Below are 22,500 nucleotides of genomic sequence, written 5' to 3' on the forward strand. Positions count from 1 at the left end.
AAGCAGTGTCAATGATATTGTCACCCATAATATAACCCTAGTATCGATCTATTGCATTTCAATCTGTTTTAGGGTTAGGTATAGGTTAGGGGTGGGGGAAGGGTATCTTTTTTTCTTTGCAAATGTAAATAAACCCAATCTGTTTCTTAAACGAGGGACATATTCATATGGCACAGAATGTTTTTTTTTACCTCAATAGACGTCATTGATTGGTTGAAATTGCCGAAATTGAAGTAAAAAAAAACGACAAATATCTTACAAACTGTAGAATTTTCTCAATAAAGCCAAGAGAAAAAGATGTTTCATAAACACATTCTACCAGTATACGAAGTTTAAAAGTGTTTAGTTATGTGGAAAATATTTTAAAAAACTGCCGGTCAAACGGAAAATATCCCAAACAATTATAAAACATGTGGTGGCTACACTCCTTGTGCGCATGCGCAGCATCTCTGGTTACTATGGAAACGGAGTTGTTCACAATCAGCTATGGAATTTGTGGTGGTGCTTTGCTTTCTATGCTAACAGAACTTCACGGTGATGTGTAAAATACTCGCTTCTGATTGGCTAAAATATCCAAATTATGCAAATTTTAAAGGCTAATAACATTTTAATTACGACTTTATGGGGGAAATGAATTTCATTTTCATAATTAGTACACAAGACTTAATCCATATACCAAATTTGAAAACAATTAGCAAATACTGATAGGGCACAGAAAGTGTGTCAAAAGCCAGCTGGAGAAAGTGTCCTCCTGGGGCTACAAGCTACAGTAGCATCCACCCTTAAGGGTTGCCACATTTAAGTATATAATATATATATACTTCACAATATATATATATATATGTATTTATGTATATATATATATATATATATATATATATATATATATATATATATATATATATATATATATCTCTTTTACTTGTTCAGTCATTTGACTGCGGCCATGCTGGAGCACCGCCTTTAGTCGAGCAAATCGACCCCGGGACTTATTCTTTGTAAGCCCATACTTATTCTTCTATCGTTCCCTTTTGCCGAACCGCTAAGTGACGGGGACGTAAACAACACCACATCGGTTGTCAAGCAATGCTAGGGGACAAACACAGACACACAAACCACACATATATATATATATATATATATATATATATACATATATACAACAGGCTTCTTTCAGTTTCCGTCTACCAAATCCACTCATAAGGCATTGGTCAGCCCGGGGGCTATAGCAGAAGACACTTGCCCAAGGTGCCACGCAGTGGGACTGAACCCGGAACCATGTGGTTGGTTAGCAAGCTACTTACCACACAGCCACTCCTGCACCTATATATATATATATATATATATATATATATATATATACACACATACATACATATTATGTATTCTTTTTTTTTCCATTTGTTTCAGTCATTTGGCTGTGGCCATGCTGGAGCACTGCCTTTAATCGAACAAATCGACCCCAGGACTTATTCTTTGTAAGCCTAGTACTTATCCTATCGATCTATTTTGCCAAACTGCTAAGTTATGGGGACACAAACACTCCCACATCGGTTGTCAAGTGATGTTGGGGAGACAAATGCAGACACACAAACATACACACACACACACATATATACGATGGGCTTCTTTCAGTTTCCGTCTACCAAATCCCCTCACCGGGAGATTCTTTCTTCCAAATCCACTCACAAGGTTTTGAGCAACCCGAGACTATATTAGAACACACATGCCCAAGGTGCCATGCAGTGGGACTGAAACCGGGACCATGTGGTTGGTAAGCAAGCTACTTACCACACAGCCACTCCTACACCTATAATATATACGACAGGCTTCTTTCAGTTTCCGTCTACCAAATCCACTCACAAGGCTTTGGTCGGCCCGGGGCTATAGCAGAAGTCACTTGCCCAAGGTGCCACGCAGTGGGACTGAACCCGGAACCATGTGGTTGGTAAGCAAGCTACTTACCACACAGCCACTCCTGTGCCTATAAATACACACTTGAAAAAATTACAAAAATCGATTCCAGGTGAGAATGCGATCGATAAAGCTGTGGGAACGTGCATTTCTACACACAAGTACGTCAGCTGTTGCGATCGATAGTATGCGTACACGAGAAAACTGCACATGCAGTTTGAACTTCAAAACCCTTCGAGGTGGTGGTGCCCCAGCATGGCCGCAGTCAAAAAAAGACAATGTCTCTCACCTGTTTCTCCTGTTCACAAATGCCTTTTTCTCGTTGAAACGCCGCAACTTTCTCAGCCCAAGCCTTCTCCTCCACATCATAAACGCTCCCACTGACGCCTTCTCCCAGGATCTTCTTTGACTCCTCCGTCGCTTTCGTCTGTCGGCTGATCAGGTCGTCATAGTAACCGCTTGTCTCCAGCATCTGTTGTTTAAGGATGGCACCCAGTTTCAGTCTCTTCTTCTTCTTGTTGTTCTTCTCCTTCTTCTTCAACGATGTCGTCATTTCTTCATCAATATTTTGGAGTTGGTCATCTACGAAAGATGAAACAACGAAAACACATTAAATGTAGTTGTGGTGATGGTGATGGTGGTTGTAGCAGTAGTAGTAGTAGCAGCAGCAGGGGTGAGGGCGGTGGTGGTGGTGGTGATGGTGGTGTCGGTGGCGGTGGTGCCAGTGGTGGTGATGGTGATGGTGATGGTGGTGGTGATGGCTGTGGTGGCAGTGGCGGTCGTGGGGGCGGTGGTGGTTGTGGTGGTTGTGGTGGTGGTGGCGGTCGTGGGGGCAGTGGTGGCGGTGGTGGTGGCAGTGGTGGTGGTGGTGGTGGTAGTGGCGGTGGCAGTGGCGGTGGTGGTGGTGGCGGCAGTGTTAGTAGTGTTATAAATACACACAAAAGACCATGACAGGGTCCCCCGATCCCTTATCTGGTGGTCAATGAGGAAACTAGGAATAGATGAATGGTTAGTGAGAGCTGTGCGGGCCATGTACAGAGACGCTGTCAGTAAGGTGAGGGTTGGCAACGAGTACAGTGAAGAATTTGGGTAGAAGTAGGGGTCCACCAAGGTTCATTCCTCAGCCCCCTCCTATTTATCATAGTCCTCCAGGCAATAACAGAGGAATTCAAGACAGGAGGCCCCTGGGAGCTCCTATATGCTGACAACCTTGCTCTAATTGCTGAATCACTATCAGAACTGGAGGAGAAGTTTCAGGTGTGGAAGCAAGGATTAGAATCGAAGGGGCTTAGAATCAACCTAGCTAAAACCAAAGTCCTAATAAGCAGGAAGGCAGGTAAACCACAAACGCCTTCGGGTAGATGGCCCTGCTTGAACTGTAGAAAAGGCATAGGTAGAAACTCTATAAGATGCACCAAGTGTAAGCTATGGACACATAAGAGGTGCAGCAATGTCAAAGGAAGGCTAACTGGAAGATAATTTTTGTATGTGGCAGATGCTCAGGAGCAATAAACACTGAAAATGCTCTGAGACCATCTTCCGCAACATTCCAAGGAGAAAAACTAGAAGTAGTTGATAGCTTCCGTTACCTAGGTGACCAAGTCAGTAGCAGGGGTGGATGCACTGAAAGTGTAACAGCTAGAATAAGAATAGCTTGGGCAAAGTTCAGAGAGCTCTTACCTCTGCTGGTGACAAAGGGCCTCTCGCTCAGAGTAAAAGGCAGACTGTATGATGCATGTGAACGAACAGCCATGCTACATGGCAGTGAAACATGGGCCGTGACTGCTGAGGACATGTGTAAGCTCGCAAGGAATGAAGCCAGTATGATCTGATGGATGTGTAATGTCAGTGTTCATACTCGACAGAGTTTAAGTACCTTGAGAGAAAAGTTGGACCTAAGAAGCATCAGATGTGGTGTGCAAGAGAGACAACTGCACTGGTATGGTCATGTGGCGAGAATGGATGAGGATAGCTGTGTGAAAAAGTGCGTGTGGCAGTTGAGAGAACCTGAAACTACCACACCTGAACCGTTGTGGAACACACACACACACACACATAAATATATACAAAGGGATTCTTCCAGTTTCCATCTACCAAATCCACTCACAAGGCTTTGGTCAGCCCGAGGCAATAGTAGAAGACACTTGCCCAAGGTGCCACGCTGTGAGACTGAACCCAGAACCATGTGGTTGGTAAGCAAACTACTTACCACACAGCCACGCCTACAACTATATATATATATATATATGATGGGCTTCTTTCAGTTTCTGTCTACCAGATCCACCTAAAAGGCTTTGGTCAGCCCTAGGCTATTGTAAAAGACACTTAGCCAAGGTACCACACAGTGGGATTGAACCTGGGACCATGTGGTTGGGAAGCAAGCTACTTACCACATAACCACACCTTCAATGATGTCTTATATTGAAACAAACAGAAATCTGAAAAACAACAAAAGTATGAAGAAAAAGAAAACAGGCGCAGGAGTGGCTGTGTGGTAAGTAGCTTGCTAACCAACCACATGGTTCCGGGTTCAGTCCCACTGCGTGGCATCTTGGGCAAGTGTCTTCTGCTATAGCCCCGGGCCGACCAATGCCTTGTGAGTGGATTTGGTAGATGGAAACTGAAAGAAGCCTGTCGTATATATGTATATATGTATGTATGTGTGTTTGTGTGTCTGTGTTTGTCCCCCTAGCATTGCTTGACAACGGATGCTGGTGTGTTTACGTCCCCGTAACTTAGCGGTTCAGCAAAAAAGAGAACCGATAAAATAAGTAGTAGGCTTTCAAAGAATAAGTCCTGGGGTCGATTTGATCGACTAAAGGCAGTGCTCCAGCATGGCCACAGTCAAATGACTGAAACAAGTAAAAGAGTAAAGAGTGAAAGAGAAAGTCGGGTACATACCCATATCCGTCTGTACTGTGGTGGCACTGGGGTCTTGAGCAAGATCTTCAACTGTAGTACTTTCTGTCATTGCGTCCTCGGTGTCATCACTCAGGTTCATCACAGTTTCTCCATCATTTGAAACATCCGCATAGACATCCTTTTTGTCATCACCATCATTATCATCATCGTCTTCGTTGTCATTGTTATCATTATTAGCGTCGTTTCCGTGGTGATTGTCATCGTTTGGATTGCGGGGGATGGCTTCATCACCATTATCATCTTCATCACATCATTATCTTCATTATCGTCATCATTCTCATTGTCATCTTCATCGTTGTCACCATCCTCATTATCCTGGATAGAAATATGAATATAAACACAAATGCATTCTACACCAAAATCTTATATGAGACTGTAGTGGGTATATATAGTCAGTACAAGGTGTTGCTGTGGCTGCGTGTATGTTATTTACAAGGGTTCATAAAGAGATGAAGAATAAATTCAAGACTTATATATACAGGCAGAGGAGTGGCTGTGTGGTAAGTAGCTTGCTTAGCAACCACATGGTTCCGGGTTCAGTTCCACTGTGTGGCACCTTGGGCAAGTGTCTTCTACTATAGCCTCGGGCCGACCAAAGCCTTGTGAGTGGATTTGGTAGACGGAAACTGAAAGAAGCCTGTCGTATATGTGTATGTATATATATATATATGTGTGTGTATATGTTTGTGTGTCTGTGTTTGCCCCCTAGCATTGCTTGACAACCAATGCTGGTGTGTTTACGTCCCCGTCACTTAGTGGTTCGGCAAAAGAGACCGATAGAATAAGTACTGGGCTTACAAAGAATAAGTCCTGGGGTCGATTTGCTCGACTAAAGGCGGTGCTCCAGCATGGCCGCAGTCAAATGACTGAAACAAGTAAAAGAGTTAAAGAGTATATACTACATAAAATCATCATCATCATCATCGTCATCGTTTAACGTCCGTTTTCCATGCTAGCATGGGTTGGACGGTTCGACCGAGGTCTGGGAAGCCAGGAGGCTCCACCAGGCTCCAGTCTTATCTGGCAATGTTTCTACAGCTGGATGCCCTTCCTAACGCCAACCACTCTGTGAGTGTAGTGGGTGCTTTTTACATGCCACCAGCACAGGGGCCAGAGGGGGCTGGCAAATGGCCACGATCAGTTGGTGCCTTTACATGTCACCGACAAAAGTATTTTTAATTTATTTGTCGATGATGAAACATAATCGAAATGTAGAATCTAGTTGAATGAAATAATCTATACAAGAAAGTTCAGAGGTAGGAAATATAGAAATAATAGCCAAGTGGTGGTTTTCAGCCATGTGGCGTAGAGAAAAAGACAGACATAGCAATGACGTGAATGGCTCTAAGGCTAATTGACTAAGAAGCAAAGAGCAGGGTTAGCAAGCTGTTTTTATGAATGGAATGCTAGATATTCTAGAAACTTCCAAGAGAAACGCTAAGATACTTGAATAATTAAGAATCACATCTTATGACACAGATGCTGCAAGAAACTTCGTGAAGGGAGGTTACTCTTGCAAGATAGATCATTCAACTATTTAGCTACAGACTACTACAGGTTGATAAAATAAAGTAGCAGATTTAATATTCGTATAAAACATCTGAAATGTCAATGGAATTATAATAGAAGACTAACACTAACTTTACCTTTCATTATTGTGGGGTTAATAAAATAAAGTAGCAGTGATATACTGGGGTAGATTTAATATTCCTATAAAACATCCAAGATGTCAATGGAATTATAATAGAAGACTAACACTAACTTTACCTTTCATTGTTGTGGGGTGGATAAAATAAAGTAGCAGATTTAATATTCGTATAAAACATCTGAGATGTCAATGGAATTATAATAGAAGACTAACACTAACTTTACCTTTCATTGTTGTGGGGTGGATAAAATAAAGTAGCAGTGATATACTGGGGTAGATTTAATATTCGTATAAAACATCTGAGATGTCAATGGAATTATAATAGAAGACTAACACTAACTTTACCTTTCATTGTTGTGGGGTTGATAAAATAAAGTAGCAGTGATATACTGGGGTAGATTTAATATTCCTATAAAACATCAAAGATGTCAATGGAATTTAATAGAAGACTAACCTAACTTTACCTTTCTTGTTGTGGGGTTGATAAAATAAAGTAGCAGTGATATACTGGGGTAGATTTAATATTCCTATAAAACATCCAAGATGTCAATGGAATTATAATAGAAGACTAACACTAACTTTACCTTTCATGGTTGTGGGGTTGATAAAATAAAGTAGCAGTGATATACTGGGGTAGATTTAATATTCCTATAAAACATCCAAGATGTCAATGGAATTATAATAGAAGACTAACACTAACTTTACCTTTCATTGTTGTGGGGTTGATAAAATAAAGTAGCAGTGATATACTGGGGTAGATTTAATATTCCTATAAAACATCCAAGATGTCAATGGAATTATAATAGAAGACTAACACTAACTTTACCTTTCATTGTTGTGGGGTTGATAAAATAAAGTAGCAGTGATATACTGGGGTAGATTTAATATTCCTATAAAACATCTGAGATGTCAATGGAATTATAATAGAAGACTAACACTAACTTTACCTTTCATTGTTGTGGGGTTGATAAAATAAAGTAGCAGTGATATACTGGGGTAGATTTAATATTCCTATAAAACATCCAAGATGTCAATGGAATTATAATAGAAGACTAACAGTAACTTTACCTTTCATTGTTGTGGGGTTGATAAAATAAAGTAGCAGGGATACACTGGGGTAGATTTAATATTCCTATAAAACATCCAAGATGTCAATGGAATTATAATAGAAGACTAACACTAATTTTACCTTTCATTGTTGTGGGGTTTATAAAATAAAGTAGCAGGGATACACTGGGGTAGATTTAATATTCCTATAAAACATCCAAGATGTCAATGGAATTATAATAGAAGACTAACACTAACTTTACCTTTCATTGTTATTGGGTTGATAAAATAAAGTAGCAGTGATATACTGGGGTAGATTTAATATTCCTATAAAACATCCAAGATGTCAATGGAATTATAATAGAAGACTAACACTAACTTAACCTTTCATTGTTGTGGGGTTGATAAAATAAAGTAGCAGTGATATACTGATGTAGATTTAATATTCCTATAAAACATCCAAGATGTCAATGGAATTATAATAGAAGATTAACACTAACTTTACCTTTCATTGTTGTGGGGTTGATAAAATAAAGTAGCAGTGATATACTGGGGTAGATATAATATTCCTATAAAACATCCAAGATGTCAATGGAATTATAATAGAAGACTAACACTAACTTTACCTTTCATTGTTGTGGGGTTGATAAAATAAAGTAGCAGTGATATACTGGGGTAGATTTAATATTCTTATCAAACATCTGAGATATGAATGGAATTATAATAGAAGACTAACACTAACTTTACCTTTAATTGTTGTGGGGTTGATAAAATAAAGTAGCAGTGATATACTGGGGTAGATTTAATATTCCTGTAAAACATCCGAGATGTCAATGGAATTATAATAGAAGACTAACACTAACTTTACCTTTCATTGTTGTGGGGTTGATAAAATAAAGTACAGTGATATACTGGGGTAGATTTAATATTCCTATAAAACATCCAACATGTCAATGGAATTATAATAGAGACTAACACTAACTTTACCTTTCATTGTTGTGGGGTTGATAAAATAAAGTAAGTGATATACTGGGGTAGATTTATTCCTATAAAACATCCAACATGTCAATGGAATTATAATAGAAGACTAACACTAACTTTACCTTTCATTGTTGTGGGGTTGATAAAATAAAGTAACAGTGATATACTGGGGTAGATTTAATATTCCTATAAAACATCCAAGATGTCAATGGAATTATAATAGAAGACTAACACTAACTTTACTTTTCATTGTTGTGGGGTTGATAAAATAAAGTAGCAGTGATATACTGGGGTAGATTTAATATTCCTATAAAACATCCAAGATGTCAATGGAATTATAATAGAAGACTAACACTAACTTTACTTTTCATTGTTGTGGGGTTGATAAAATAAAGTAGCAGTGATATACTGGGGTAGATTTAATATTCCTATAAAACATCCAAGATTTCAATGTAATTATAATAGAAGACTAACACTAACTTTACCTTTTATTGTTGTGGGGTTGATAAAATAAAGTAGCAGTGATATACTGGGGTAGATTTAATATTCCTATAAAACATCCAAGATGTCAATGGAATTATAATAAAAGACTAACACTAACTTTACCTTTTATTGTTGTGGGGTTGATAAAATAAAGTAGCAGTGATATACTGGGGTAGATTTAATATTCCTATAAAACATCAAATATGTCAATGGAATTATAATAGAAGACTAACACTAACTTTACCTTTCATTGTTGTGGGGTGGATAAAATAAAGTAGCCGTGATATACTACTGGGGTATTAATATTCCTATAAAACATCCAAGATGTCAATGGAATTATAATAGAAGACTAACACTAACTTTACCTTTCATTGTTGTGGGGTGGATAAAATAAAGTAGCCGTGATATACGGGGGTAGATTTAATATTCCTATAAAACATCCAAGATGTCAATGGAATTATAATAGAAGACTAACACTAACTTACCTTCATTGTTGTGGGGTGGATAAAATAAAGTAGCAGTGATATACTGGGGTAGATTTATATTCCTATAAAACATCCAAGATGTCAATGGAATTATAATAGAAGACTAACACTAACTTTACCTTTCATTGTGTGGGGTTGATAAAATAAAGTAGCAGTGATACTGGGGTAGATTTAATATTCCTATAAAACATCCGAGATGTCAATGGAATTATAATAGAAGACTAACACTAACTTTACCTTTCATTGTTGTGGGGTTGATAAAATAAAGTAGCAGTGATATACTGGGGTAGATTTAATATTCCTATAAAACATCCAAGATGTCAATGGAATTATAATAGAAGAACAACTAACTTTACCTTTCATTGTTGTGGGGTTGATAAAATAAAGTAGCAGTGATATACTGGGGTAGATTTAATATTCCTATAAAACATCCAAGATGTCAATGGAATTATAATAGAAGACAACACTAACTTTACCTTCATTGTTGTGGGGTTGATAAAATAAAGTAGCAGTGATATACTGGGGTAGATTTAATATTCCTATAAAACATCTGAGATGTCAATGGAATTATAATAGAAGACTAACACTAACTTACCTTTCATTGTTGTGGGGTTGATAAAATAAAGTAGCAGTGATATACTGGGGTAGATTTAATATTCCTATAAAACATCCAGATGTCAATGGAATTATAATAGAAGACTAACACTAACTTACCTTTCATTCATTGTTGTGGGGTTGATAAAATAAAGTAGCAGGGATACACTGGGGTAGATTTAATATTCCTATAAAACATCCAAGATGTCAATGGAATTATAATAGAAGACTAACACTAATTTTACCTTTCATTGTTGTGGGGTTTATAAAAAAAAGTAGCAGGGATACACTGGGGTAGATTTAATATTCCTATAAAACATCCAAGATGTCAATGGAATTATAATAGAAGACTAACACTAACTTTACCTTTCATTGTTATTGGGTTGATAAAATAAAGTAGCAGTGATATACTGGGGTAGATTTAATATTCCTATAAAACATCCAAGATGTCAATGGAATTATAATAGAAGACTAACACTAACTTAACCTTTCATTGTTGTGGGGTTGATAAAATAAAGTAGCAGTGATATACTGATGTAGATTTAATATTCTATAAAACATCCAAGATGTCAATGGAATTATAATAGAAGATAACACTAACTTTACCTTTCATTGTTGTGGGGTTGGAAATAAGTAGCAGTGATATACTGGGGTAGATATAATATTCCTATAAAACATCCAAGATGTCAATGGAATTATAATAGAAGACTAACACTAACTTTACCTTTCATTGTTGTGGGGTTGATAAAATAAAGTAGCAGTGATATACTGGGGATTTTAATATTCTTATCAAACATCTGAGATATCAATGGAATTATAATAGAAGACTAACACTAACTTTACCTTTACTTGTTGTGGGGTTGATAAAATAAAGTAGCAGTGATATACTGGGGTAGATTTAATATTCCTGTAAAACATCCGAGATGTCAATGGAATTATAATAGAAGACTAACACTAACTTTACCTTTCATTGTTGTGGGGTTGATAAAATAAAGTAACAGTGATATACTGGGGTAGATTTAATATTCCTATAAAACATCCAACATGTCAATGGAATTATAATAGAAGACTAACACTAACTTTACCTTTCATTGTTGTGGGGTTGATAAAATAAAGTAACAGTGATATACTGGGGTAGATTTAATATTCCTATAAAACATCCAACATGTCAATGGAATTATAATAGAAGACTAACACTAACTTTACCTTTCATTGTTGTGGGTTGATAAATAAAGTAACAGTGATATACTGGGGTAGATTTAATATTCCTATAAACATCCAAGATGTCAATGGAATTATAATAGAAGACTAACACTAACTTTACTTTTCATTGTTGTGGGGTTGATAAAATAAAGTAGCAGTGATATACTGGGGTAGATTTAATATTCCTATAAACATCCAAGATGTCAATGGAATTATATAGAAGACTAACACTAACTTTACTTTTCATTGTTGTGGGGTTGATAAAATAAAGTAGCAGTGATATACTGGGGTAGATTTAATATTCCTATAAAACATCCAAGATTTCAATGTAATTATAATAGAAGACTAACACTAACTTTACCTTTTATTGTTGTGGGTTGATAAAATAAAGTAGCAGTGATATACTGGGGTAGATTTAATTTCCTATAAAACATCCAAGATGTCAATGGAATTATAATAGAAGACTAACACTAACTTTACCTTTTATTGTGTGGGGGTTGATAAAATAAAGTAGCAGTGATTACTGGGGTAGATTTAATATTCCTATAAAACATCAAATATGTCAATGGAATTATAATAGAAGACTAACACTAACTTTACCTTTCATTGTTGTGGGGTGGATAAAATAAAGTAGCCGTGATATACTGGGGTAGATTTAATATTCCTATAAAACATCCAAGATGTCAATGGAATTATAATAGAAGACTAACACTACTTTACCTTTCATTGTTGTGGGGTTGATAAAGTAAAGTAGCAGTGATATACTGGGGTAGATTTAATATTCCTATAAAACATCCGAGATGTCAATGGAATTATAATAGAAGACTAACACTAACTTTACCTTTCATTGTTGTGGGGTTGATAAAATAAAGTAGCAGTGATATACTGGGGTAGATTTAATATTCCTATAAAACATCCAATGTCAATGGAATTATATAGAAGACTAACACTAACTTTACCTTTCATTGTTGTGGGGTGGATAAAAAAAGTAGCCGTGATATACTGGGGTAGATTTAATATTCCTATAAAACATCTGAGATGTCAATGGAATTATAATAGAAGACTAACACTAACTTTACCTTTCATTGTTGTGGGGTTGATAAAATAAAGTAGCAGTGATATACTGGGGTAGATTTAATATTCCTATAAAACATCCGAGATGTCAATGGAATTATAATAGAAGACTAACACTAACTTTACCTTTCATTGTTGTGGGGTAGATAAAATAAGTAGCAGTGATATACTGGGGTAGATTTAATATTCCTATAAAACATCCAAGATGTCAATGGAATTATAATAGAAGACTAACACTAACTTTACCTTTCATTGTTGTGGGGTTGATAAAATAAAGTAGCAGTGATTATACTGGGGTAGATTTAATATTCCTATAAAACATCCGAGATGTCAATGGAATTATAATAGAAGACTAACACTAACTTTACCTTTCATTGTTGTGGGGTAGATAAAATAAAGTAGCAGTGATATACTGGGGTAGATTTAATATTCCTATAAAACATCCAAGATGTCAATGGAATTATAATAGAAGACTGACACTAACTTTACCTTTCATTGTTGTGGGGTTGATAAAATAAAGTAGCAGTGATATACTGGGGTAGATTTAATATTCCTATAAAACATCCAAGATGTCAATGGAATTATAATAGAAGACTAACACTAACTTTACTTTTCATTGTTGTGGGGTTGATAAAATAAAGTAGCAGTGATATACTGGGGTAGATTTAATATTCCTATAAAACATCCGAGATGTCAATGGAATTATAATAGAAGACTAACACTAACTTTACCTTTCATTGTTGTGGGGTTGATAAAATAAAGTAGCAGTGATATACTGGGGTAGATTTAATATTCCTATAAAACATCCGAGATGTCAATGGAATTATAATAGAAGACTAACTCTAACTTTACCTTTCATTGTTGTGGGGTAGATAAAATAAAGTTGCAGTGATATACTGGGGTAGATTTAATATTCCTATAAAACATCCGAGACGTCAATGGAATTATAATAGAAGACTAACTCTAACTTTACCTTTCATTGTTGTGGGGTTGATAAAATAAAGTAGCAGTGATATACTGGGGTAGATTTAATATTCCTATAAAACATCCAAGATGTCAATGGAATTATAATAGAAGACTAACACTAACTTTACCTTTCATTGTTGTGGTTGATAAAATAAAGTAGCAGTGATATACTGAGTAGATTTATATTCCTATAAAACATCCGAGATGTCATTGGAATTATAATAGAAGACTAACACTAACTTTACTTTTCATTGTTGTGGGGTTGATAAAATAAAGTAGCAGTGATATACTGGGGTAGATTTAATATTCCTATAAAACATCCAACATGTCAATGGAATTATAATAGAAGACTAACAAACTTTACCTTTCATTGTTGTGGGGTTGATAAAATAAAGTAGCAGTGAAATACTGGGGTAGATTTAATATTCCTATAAAACATCCAAGATGTCAATGGAATTATAATAGAAGACTAACACTAACTTTACCTTTCAGTTGTGGGGTTGATAAAATAAAGTAGCAGTGATATACTGGGGTAGATTTGATATTCCTATAAAACATCCAAGATGTCAATGGAATTATAATAGAAGACTGACACTAACTTTACCTTTCATTGTTGTGGGGTTGATAAAATAAGTAGCAGTGATATACTGGGGTAGATTTAATATTCCTATAAAACATCCAAGATGTCAATGGAATTATAATAGAAGACTAACACTAACTTTACTTTTCATTGTTGTGGGGTTGATAAAATAAGTAGCAGTGATATACTGGGGTAGATTTAATATTCCTATAAAACATCCGAGATGTCAATGGAATTATAATAGAAGACTACACTAACTTTACCTTTCATTGTTGTGGGGTTGATAAAATAAAGTAGCAGTGATATACTGGGGTAGATTTAATATTCCTATAAAACATCCGAGATGTCAATGGAATTATAATAGAAGACTAACTCTAACTTTACCTTTCATTGTTGTGGGGTAGATAAAATAAAGTTGCAGTGATATACTGGGGTAGATTTAATATTCCTATAAAACATCCGAGACGTCAATGGAATTATAGAGAAGACTAACTCTAACTTTACCTTTCATTGTTGTGGGGTAGATAAAATAAAGTAGCAGTGATATACTGGGGTAGATTTAATATTCCTATAAACAAATCCGAGATGTCAATGGAATTATAATAGAAGACTAACACTAACTTTCCTTTCATTGTTGTGGGGTTGATAAAATAAAGTAGCAGTGATATACTGGGGTAGATTTAATATTCCTATAAAACATCAGATGTCAATGGAATTATAATAGAAGACTAACTCTAACTTTACCTTTCATTGTTGTGGGGTGGATAAAATAAAGTAGCAGTGATATACTGGGGTAGATTTAATATTCCTATAAAACATCCGAGATGTCAATGGAATTATAATAGAAGACTAACTCTAACTTTACCTTTCATTGTTGTGGGGTTGATAAAATAAAGTAGCAGTGATATACTGGGGTAGATTTAATATTCCTATAAAACATCCGAGATGTCAATGGAATTATAATAGAAGACTAACACTAACTTTACCTTTCATTGTTGTGGGGTTGATAAAATAAAGTAGCAGTGATATACTGGGGTAGATTTAATATTCCTATAAAACATCCGAGATGTCAATGGAATTATAATAGAAGACTAACTCTAACTTTACCTTTCATTGTTGTGGGGTGGATAAAATAAAGTAGCAGTGATATACTGGGGTAGATTTAATATTCCTATAAAACATCCGAGATGTCAATGGAATTATAATAGAAGACTAACTCTAACTTTACCTTTCATTGTTGTGGGGTTGATAAAATAAAGTAGCAGTGATATACTGGGGTAGATTTAATATTCCTATAAAACATCCAAGATGTCAATGGAATTATAATAGAAGACTAACACTAACTTTACCTTTCATTGTTGTGGGGTTGATAAAATAAAGTAGCAGTGATATACTGGAGTAGATTTAATATTCCTATAAAACATCCGAGATGTCATTGGAATTATAATAGAAGACTAACACTAACTTTACCTTTCATTGTTGTGGGGTTGATAAAATAAAGTAGCAGTGATATACTGGGGTAGATTTAATATTCCTATAAAACATCCGAGATGTCAATGGAATTATAATAGAAGACTAACACTAACTTTACCTTTCATTGTTGTGGGGTTGATAAAATAAAGTAGCAGTGATATACTGGGGTAGATTTAATATTCCTATAAAACATCCAAGATGTCAATGGAATTATAATAGAAGACTAACACTAACTTTACCTTTCATTGTTATGGGGTTGATAAAATAAAGTAGCAGTGAAATACTGGGGTAGATTTAATATTCCTATAAAACATCCAAGATGTCAATGGAATTATAATAGAAGACTAACACTAACTCTACCTTTCATTGTTGTGGGGTGATAAAATAAAGTAGCAGGGATACACTGGGGTAGATTTAATATTCCTATAAAACATCCAAGATGTCAATGGAATTATAATAGAAGACTAACACTAACTTACCTTTCATTGTTGTGGGGTGGATAAAATAAAGTAGCAGTGATATACTGGGGTAGATTTAATATTCTTATCAAACATCCGAGATGTCAATGGAATTATAATAGAAGACTAACACTAACTTTACCTTTCATTGTTGTGGGGTTGATAAAATAAGTAGCAGTGATATACTGGGGTAGATTTAATATTCCTATAAACACATCCAGATGTCAATGGAATTATAATAGAAGACTAACTCTAACTTTACCTTTCATTGTTGTGGGGTTGATAAAATAAAGTTGCAGTGATATACTGGGGTAGATTTAATATTCCTATAAAACATCCGAGACGTCAATGGAATTATAATAGAAGACTAACTCTAACTTACCTTTCATTGTTGTGGGGTTGATAAAATAAAGTAGCAGTGATATACTGGGGTAGATTTAATATTCCTATAAAACATCCAAGATGTCAATGGAATTATAATAGAAGACTAACACTAACTTTACCTTTCATTGTTGTGGGGTTGATAAAATAAAGTAGCAGTGATATACTGGAGTAGATTTAATATTCCTATAAAACATCCGAGATGTCATTGGAATTATAATAGAAGACTAACACTAACTTTACCTTTCATTGTTGTGGGGTTGATAAAATAAAGTAGCAGTGATATACTGGGGTAGATTTGATATTCCTATAAAACATCCAAGATGTCAATGGAATTATAATAGAAGACTAACACTAACTTTACCTTTCATTGTTGTGGGGTTGATGAAAAAAAGTAGCAGTGATATACTGGGGTAGATTTAATATTCCTATAAAACATCCAAGATGTCAATGGAATTATAATAGAAGACTAACACTAACTTTACCTTTCATTGTTGTGGGGTTGATAAAATAAAGTAGCAGTGATATACTGGGGTAGATTTAATATTCCTATAAAACATCCAACATGTCAATGGAATTATAATAGAAGACTAACACTAACTTTACCTTTCATTGTTGTGGGGTTGATAAAATAAAGTAGCAGTGAAATACTGGGGTAGATTTAATATTCCTATAAAACATCCAAGATGTCAATGGAATTATAATAGAAGACTAACACTAACTTTACCTTTCATTGTTGTGGGGTTGATAAAATAAAGTAGCAGTGATATACTGGGGTAGATTTGATATTCCTATAAAACATCCAAGATGTCAATGGAATTATAATAGAAGACTAACACTAACTTTACCTTTCATTGTTGTGGGGTTTGTAGTGGGAATATACGTTTGGTATCAAGTACTGATGTGGATGCATGTATATCATTACAAGAATTCTTGTAATATATGTGTGTGTGTGTGTGTGTATTCTAGACTTACCGATTCTTGCTGTTCCAAAGAGATGATATTCCTGATAGAATCCAAAGAAGTGAGGCATTTGTCCGATTCTGAAGAACACAATGGCAATAATAACAACATCAACAATAACAAGATGTGTGTGTGTGTGCGTGTGTGTGTACAATGGAATGAATATCTGTAACTGAGAGAGAAAGTGTGTGTGTGTATATGTATATATATATATGTCTATAGGGAGAGTTTACGAAAAAAACAACAAAAGATGAAGACAGATGGTGTAGAAAACAAACAGATGTATTAGTATAACGCTCAGGAATAGAAAAAGTCTTTTACGTTTCGAGCCTACGCTCTTCTACAGAAAGGAACACAGAAAAAACAAGGAGAGAAAAAAATGATCTATCATGGCGACTCTATATACGTATGTATACATATGTAAACATACACAAACACAAAAATGTTCATAAATACAGATATAGGTACACATATGAATATATATATATATATATATATATATATACACGCACACTAACATATATATATATATATATATATAGGGAGAGTTTACGAACAAAAACAAAAGACGATGGCAGGTGGTGTAGACAACAAACAGATGTATTAGTATAACGCTCAGGAATAGAAAAAGTCTTTTACGTTTCGAGCCTACGCTCTTCTACAGAAAGGGACACAGAAAAAACAAAGAAACAAGGAGAGAAAAAAGGAGAGAATAAAAGGAGAGAGAAAAAAGGTAGAGAAAAAAAGGAGAAAAAAAAAGGAGAAAAAAAGGAGAAAAAAAAAGGAGGAAAAAAAAGGAGAGAAAAAAAGGAGAAAAAAAGGAGAAAAAAAGGAGAAAAAAAGGAGAGAAAAAAGGAGAGGAAAAAAGGAAAAAAAAGAGAAAAAAAGGAGAAAAAAAAGGAGAAAAAAAAGGAGAAAAAAAAAGGAGAGAAAAAAGGAGAAAAAAGAGAGAAAAAGAGAGAAAAAAAGGAGAAAAAAGGAGAAAAAGAGAGAAAAAAGGAGAGAAAAAAGGGGAGAAAAAAAGGTGCCACGTGGTGGAACTGAACCCGGAACCATGTGGTTGGTAAGCAAGCTACTTACCACACAGCCACTCCTATGCATGTATGTATGTATGTATGGATGTGTATGTGTAGGTGTGTGTGTGTGTGTGTGTGTGTGTGTGTGTGTGTTACCTTTAAGAACCTCATCACAATCTGCCAGGATTTCTTCAAACTCCAGGAATCGTTCCTTGTCCACATTGGCTTCATAAGTGGAGAGTCGACTGTACAGAATCTGAATGGATGGTCACCAAAATAACAACAATAATGATAATAGTAATAATAATAACAATGATGGTGATGATAATGATGGTTTCTGTTATAATAATAATGATAATGATAATAATGATGATAATGATGATGATAATAATAATAATAATAATAATAATAATAATAATAATAATAATAATAATCATCATCATCATCATCATTTAGCGTCCGCTTTCCATGCTAGCATGGGTTGGACGGTTCAACTGGAGTCTGGGAAGCCAGGAGGCTGCACCAGGCACCAGTCTGATCTGGTAGTGTTTCTATAGCTGGATGCCCTTCCTAACGCCAACCACTCCGAGAGTGTAGTGGGGGCTTTTTACGTGCCACCAGCACGGGGGCAAGACGGGGCTGGCAAATGGCCACGATCGGATGGTGTTTTTTACGTGCCACCGGCACGGAGGCCAGACGGGGCTGGCAACGGCCACAATCGGATGGTGCTTTTTACGTGCCACCGGCACGGAGGCCAGTCGGGGCGGTGCTGGCAACGGCCACGTGCGGACAGTTCTCTTACGTGCCACCGGCACTGGTATCTTGGCTACAATTTCCATTGATGTTGAAAGATTTCGATTTTGATTTTGATTTTCACTTGCCTCAGCAGGTCTTCACAAGTAGGGTTTGTGTCACAAGAAGGAACGGTATGCATAAGTGGGCTGGCTACGTCCCATGTTGAGGCCACGGGTTATGGTCTCACTTGTCCTGCCGGGTCTTCCCACGCACAGCATACTTCCAAAGGTCTTGGTCTCTGGTCATTTCCTCAGTGAGACCTAAAGTTCGAAGGTCGTTCTTCACCACCTCGTCCCAGGTTTAACTGGGTCTACTTCTTCCACAGGTTCCCTCAACCGCCAGGGTGTGGCACATAATAATAATAATAATAATAATAATAACAATGATGATGATAATGATAATAATAATAATAATGATAATAATATTAATAAATTCAAACTGACAGAAAGATAGATGCGAATAGGCCAGACATCATATTGAAAGACTTCAGACAAAGAACATGCCTCCTCATTGATATGACTGTCCCAATCGATATAAACGTATCTGTCAAGACCTACCAAAAACTGAGCAAATATAAAAATCTTGAAATAGAAATCAGCAAAATGTGGAACCTGAAGACTAAAACAATACCTGTTGTCATAGGTGCCCTGGGAATGATAGTAAAAGGGGCTGATCGCTACCTAGCTCAGATACCAGAAAACCCCAAAACGGCAGAAATTCAAGAGATAGTCCTCATGGGAACTGCCCACATCCTACGCAAAATACTTTCTATGTAATCTCAACTTTTAAAACAAACATAATTTTCGTATGGTTTTTTTTTTAGACATTCACTAGTACAACACTAAGTACAAAACCAAATATATGGCACCCTAGGCATAACACCAATATGAACTTCTAACTTGTCTCTTGAGGTCTCTGGGTGAGACTTGGAGCCAACTTGTACAAATGTAAAGCAAAAGTCAAACATAGAATAATAATAATAATAATAATGATAATAATAATCCTTTCTACTATAGGCACAAGACCTGAAATTGGGGGAGGGATAGTCGATTATATTAACCCCAATGTTCAAGTGGTACTTATTTTTTATCGACCCCAGAAGAATCTGCAATTTCAACCAATCAATTACGTCTATTGAGGTTAAAAACATTCTGTGCCATATGAATGTGTCTCTCGTTTAAGAAACAGATTGGGTTTATTTACATTTCGGAAGAAAAAAAGATACCCTTCCCTCCACCCCTAACCCTAACCCTAAAATAGATTGAAATGCAATAGATCGATTCTAGGGTCATAATTATGGGTGACAATTTCATATGACACTGCTAGAAAAAACTGCCGTTCAAACCGAAAAGATCCCATTTGTACAGGTGAGTGTGTAACAAGAGGTAAATTAAAAGTTGGGCTTTACCAGTTTAGGAAGAATATTTAGATGTTAAGTACCTTCTCGAACCATGCCAAGCTCATAAGGACTGGATTCCCAGTTTCAGTAGCATAGAAATTCCCCACCTGGACGGGGCGCCGGTTCGTAGCAGGATTACTCATTTTTGCCAGCTGAGTGGACTGGAGCAACGTGAAATGAAGCGACTTGCTCAAGAACATAATGCATCGCCCGGTCCAGGAATTGAAACCACAATCTTACTATCACGAGTCCAACACTCCTAACCACTGAGCCACGCAAGAGGGAAAAAATTTGAATGAATAAACTTGAAACTTACATCGATTTCAGAATCGCTTCCATGGTTACGTGTATCGTCGCCATCATCATCATCAATATCAAAATAATCATCACCATCATCGTCGTAGCCAGTGTGTTGATTCGTGTCCAATTCTGTCCCAGCGGCCGTGGCTTCCACCGTCCCCGCCTCGGCGGGTACTGGTTGCTTGGTGTCAGGCGTCATCACTTCGTCGGCATTCTGGATCATCTTTGTCATCACGTGAAGCACCTGGGTGCGGCGTGATGACAGAGGAATGGATGACGAGAAAGAGGGGGAGAAGGGAGAGGAAGAAGGAAGAGAAAAATCAAAACAGTTATTTACAGAGAAACAATGTGTGTGTGTGTATATATATATATATATATATATAGGCGCAGGAGTGGCTGTGTGGTAAGTAGCTTGCTTACCAACCACGTGATTCCGGGTTCAGCCCCACCGCGTGGCATCTTGGGCAAGTGTCTTCTACTATAGCCTCAGGCCGACCAAAGCCTTGTGAGTGGATTTGCTAGACGGAAACTGAAAGAAGCCTGTCGTATATATATATATGTGTGTGTGTTTGTGTGTCTGTGTTTGTCCCCTTAGCATCGCTTGACAACCGATGCTGGTGTGTTTACGTCCCCGTTACTTAGCGGTTCTGCAAAAGAGACCGATAGAATAAGTGCTGGGCTTGCAAAAGAATAAGTCCCGGGGTTGAGTTGCTCGACTAAAGGCGGTGCTGCAGCATGGCCGCAGTCAAATGACTGAAACAAGTAAAAGAGTAATATATATATCTTTTTTTTTTTTACTTGTTTCAGTCATTTTGACTGCGGCCATGCTGGAGCACTGCCTTTAGTCGAGCAAATCGATCCCGGGACTTATCTTTGTAAGCCCAGTACTTATTTTATCGGTTTCTTCTGCCGAACCGCTAAGTTATGGGGACATAAACACACCAGCATCGGTTGTCAAGCAATGTTAGGGGGACAAACACAGACACACAAACACACACACATATATATACATATATATCTATACGACAGGCTTCTTTCAGTTTCCGTCTACCAAATCCACTCACAAGGCTTTGGTCGGCCCAGGGCTATAGCAGAAGTCACTTGCCCAAGATGCCACGCAGTGGGACTGAACCCAGAACCATGTGGTTGGTTAGCAAGCTACTTACCACACAGCCACAACTGCGCCTACACATATATATATATATAAGAATTTTGGGATTGTTTCTGTTTGACCGGCAGATGATTAACATAATTTCTAGGTAACTAAACACTTTTAAACTTCGTATACTGGTAGAATGTGTTTATAAAACATCTTTTTCTCTTGGCTTTATTGAGAAAATTCTATGGTTTGTAAGATATTTGTTGGTTTTTTTTCCTTCAATTTCTGCAATTTCGACCAATCAATGACGTCTATTGAAGTGAAAACATTCTGTGCCGTATGAATATGTCCCTCGTTTAAGAAACAGATTGGGTTTATTTACATTTGTGAAGAAAAAAAGATACCCTTCCCCCCACCCCTAACCTTAAAACAGATTGAAATGCAATAGATCGATACTAGGATCATAAATATGGGTGACAATTTCATAATAGTATCGATCTATTGCATTTCAATCTCTTTCAGGGTTAGGATTAGGGTGGGGGAAGGGTATCTTTTTTTCTTCACAAATGTAAATAAATCCAATCTGTTTCTTAAACGAGGGACATATTCATACGACACAGAATGTTTTTTTTTACCTCAACAGACGTCATTGATTGGTTGAAATTGCAGAAATTGAAGAAAAAAACAACAAATATCTTACAAACTATGGAATTTTCTCA

General features: G+C 36.4%; 1 protein-coding gene across 2 annotated transcripts in view; it reads right to left on the reverse strand.

Annotated features, from left to right (window-relative positions):
- Positions 1 to 2,209: 2,209 nt before the first annotated feature.
- LOC115230265 (prostatic spermine-binding protein-like) overlaps positions 2,210 to 22,500 on the reverse strand; it is a 24,911-nt gene continuing 4,620 nt past the window's right edge. For both annotated transcript variants that reach the window (XM_029800474.2, XM_029800473.2), the window contains exons 2-6: positions 20,699 to 20,926; positions 18,345 to 18,444; positions 17,185 to 17,252; positions 4,816 to 5,151; positions 2,210 to 2,496 (exon numbers count right to left, since the gene is read on the reverse strand). In XM_029800474.2, coding sequence (XP_029656334.1) covers positions 4,915 to 5,151; positions 17,185 to 17,252; positions 18,345 to 18,444; positions 20,699 to 20,914 — 621 coding nt within the window. In that variant the 5' untranslated portion in view covers positions 20,915 to 20,926 and the 3' untranslated portion in view covers positions 2,210 to 2,496; positions 4,816 to 4,914. The remainder of the gene's footprint in view (positions 2,497 to 4,815; positions 5,152 to 17,184; positions 17,253 to 18,344; positions 18,445 to 20,698; positions 20,927 to 22,500) is intronic.

The sequence above is a fragment of the Octopus sinensis genome, unplaced genomic scaffold, assembly GCF_006345805.1.
Source record: "Octopus sinensis unplaced genomic scaffold, ASM634580v1 Contig15108, whole genome shotgun sequence".
Lineage (NCBI taxonomy): Eukaryota > Metazoa > Mollusca > Cephalopoda > Octopoda > Octopodidae > Octopus > Octopus sinensis.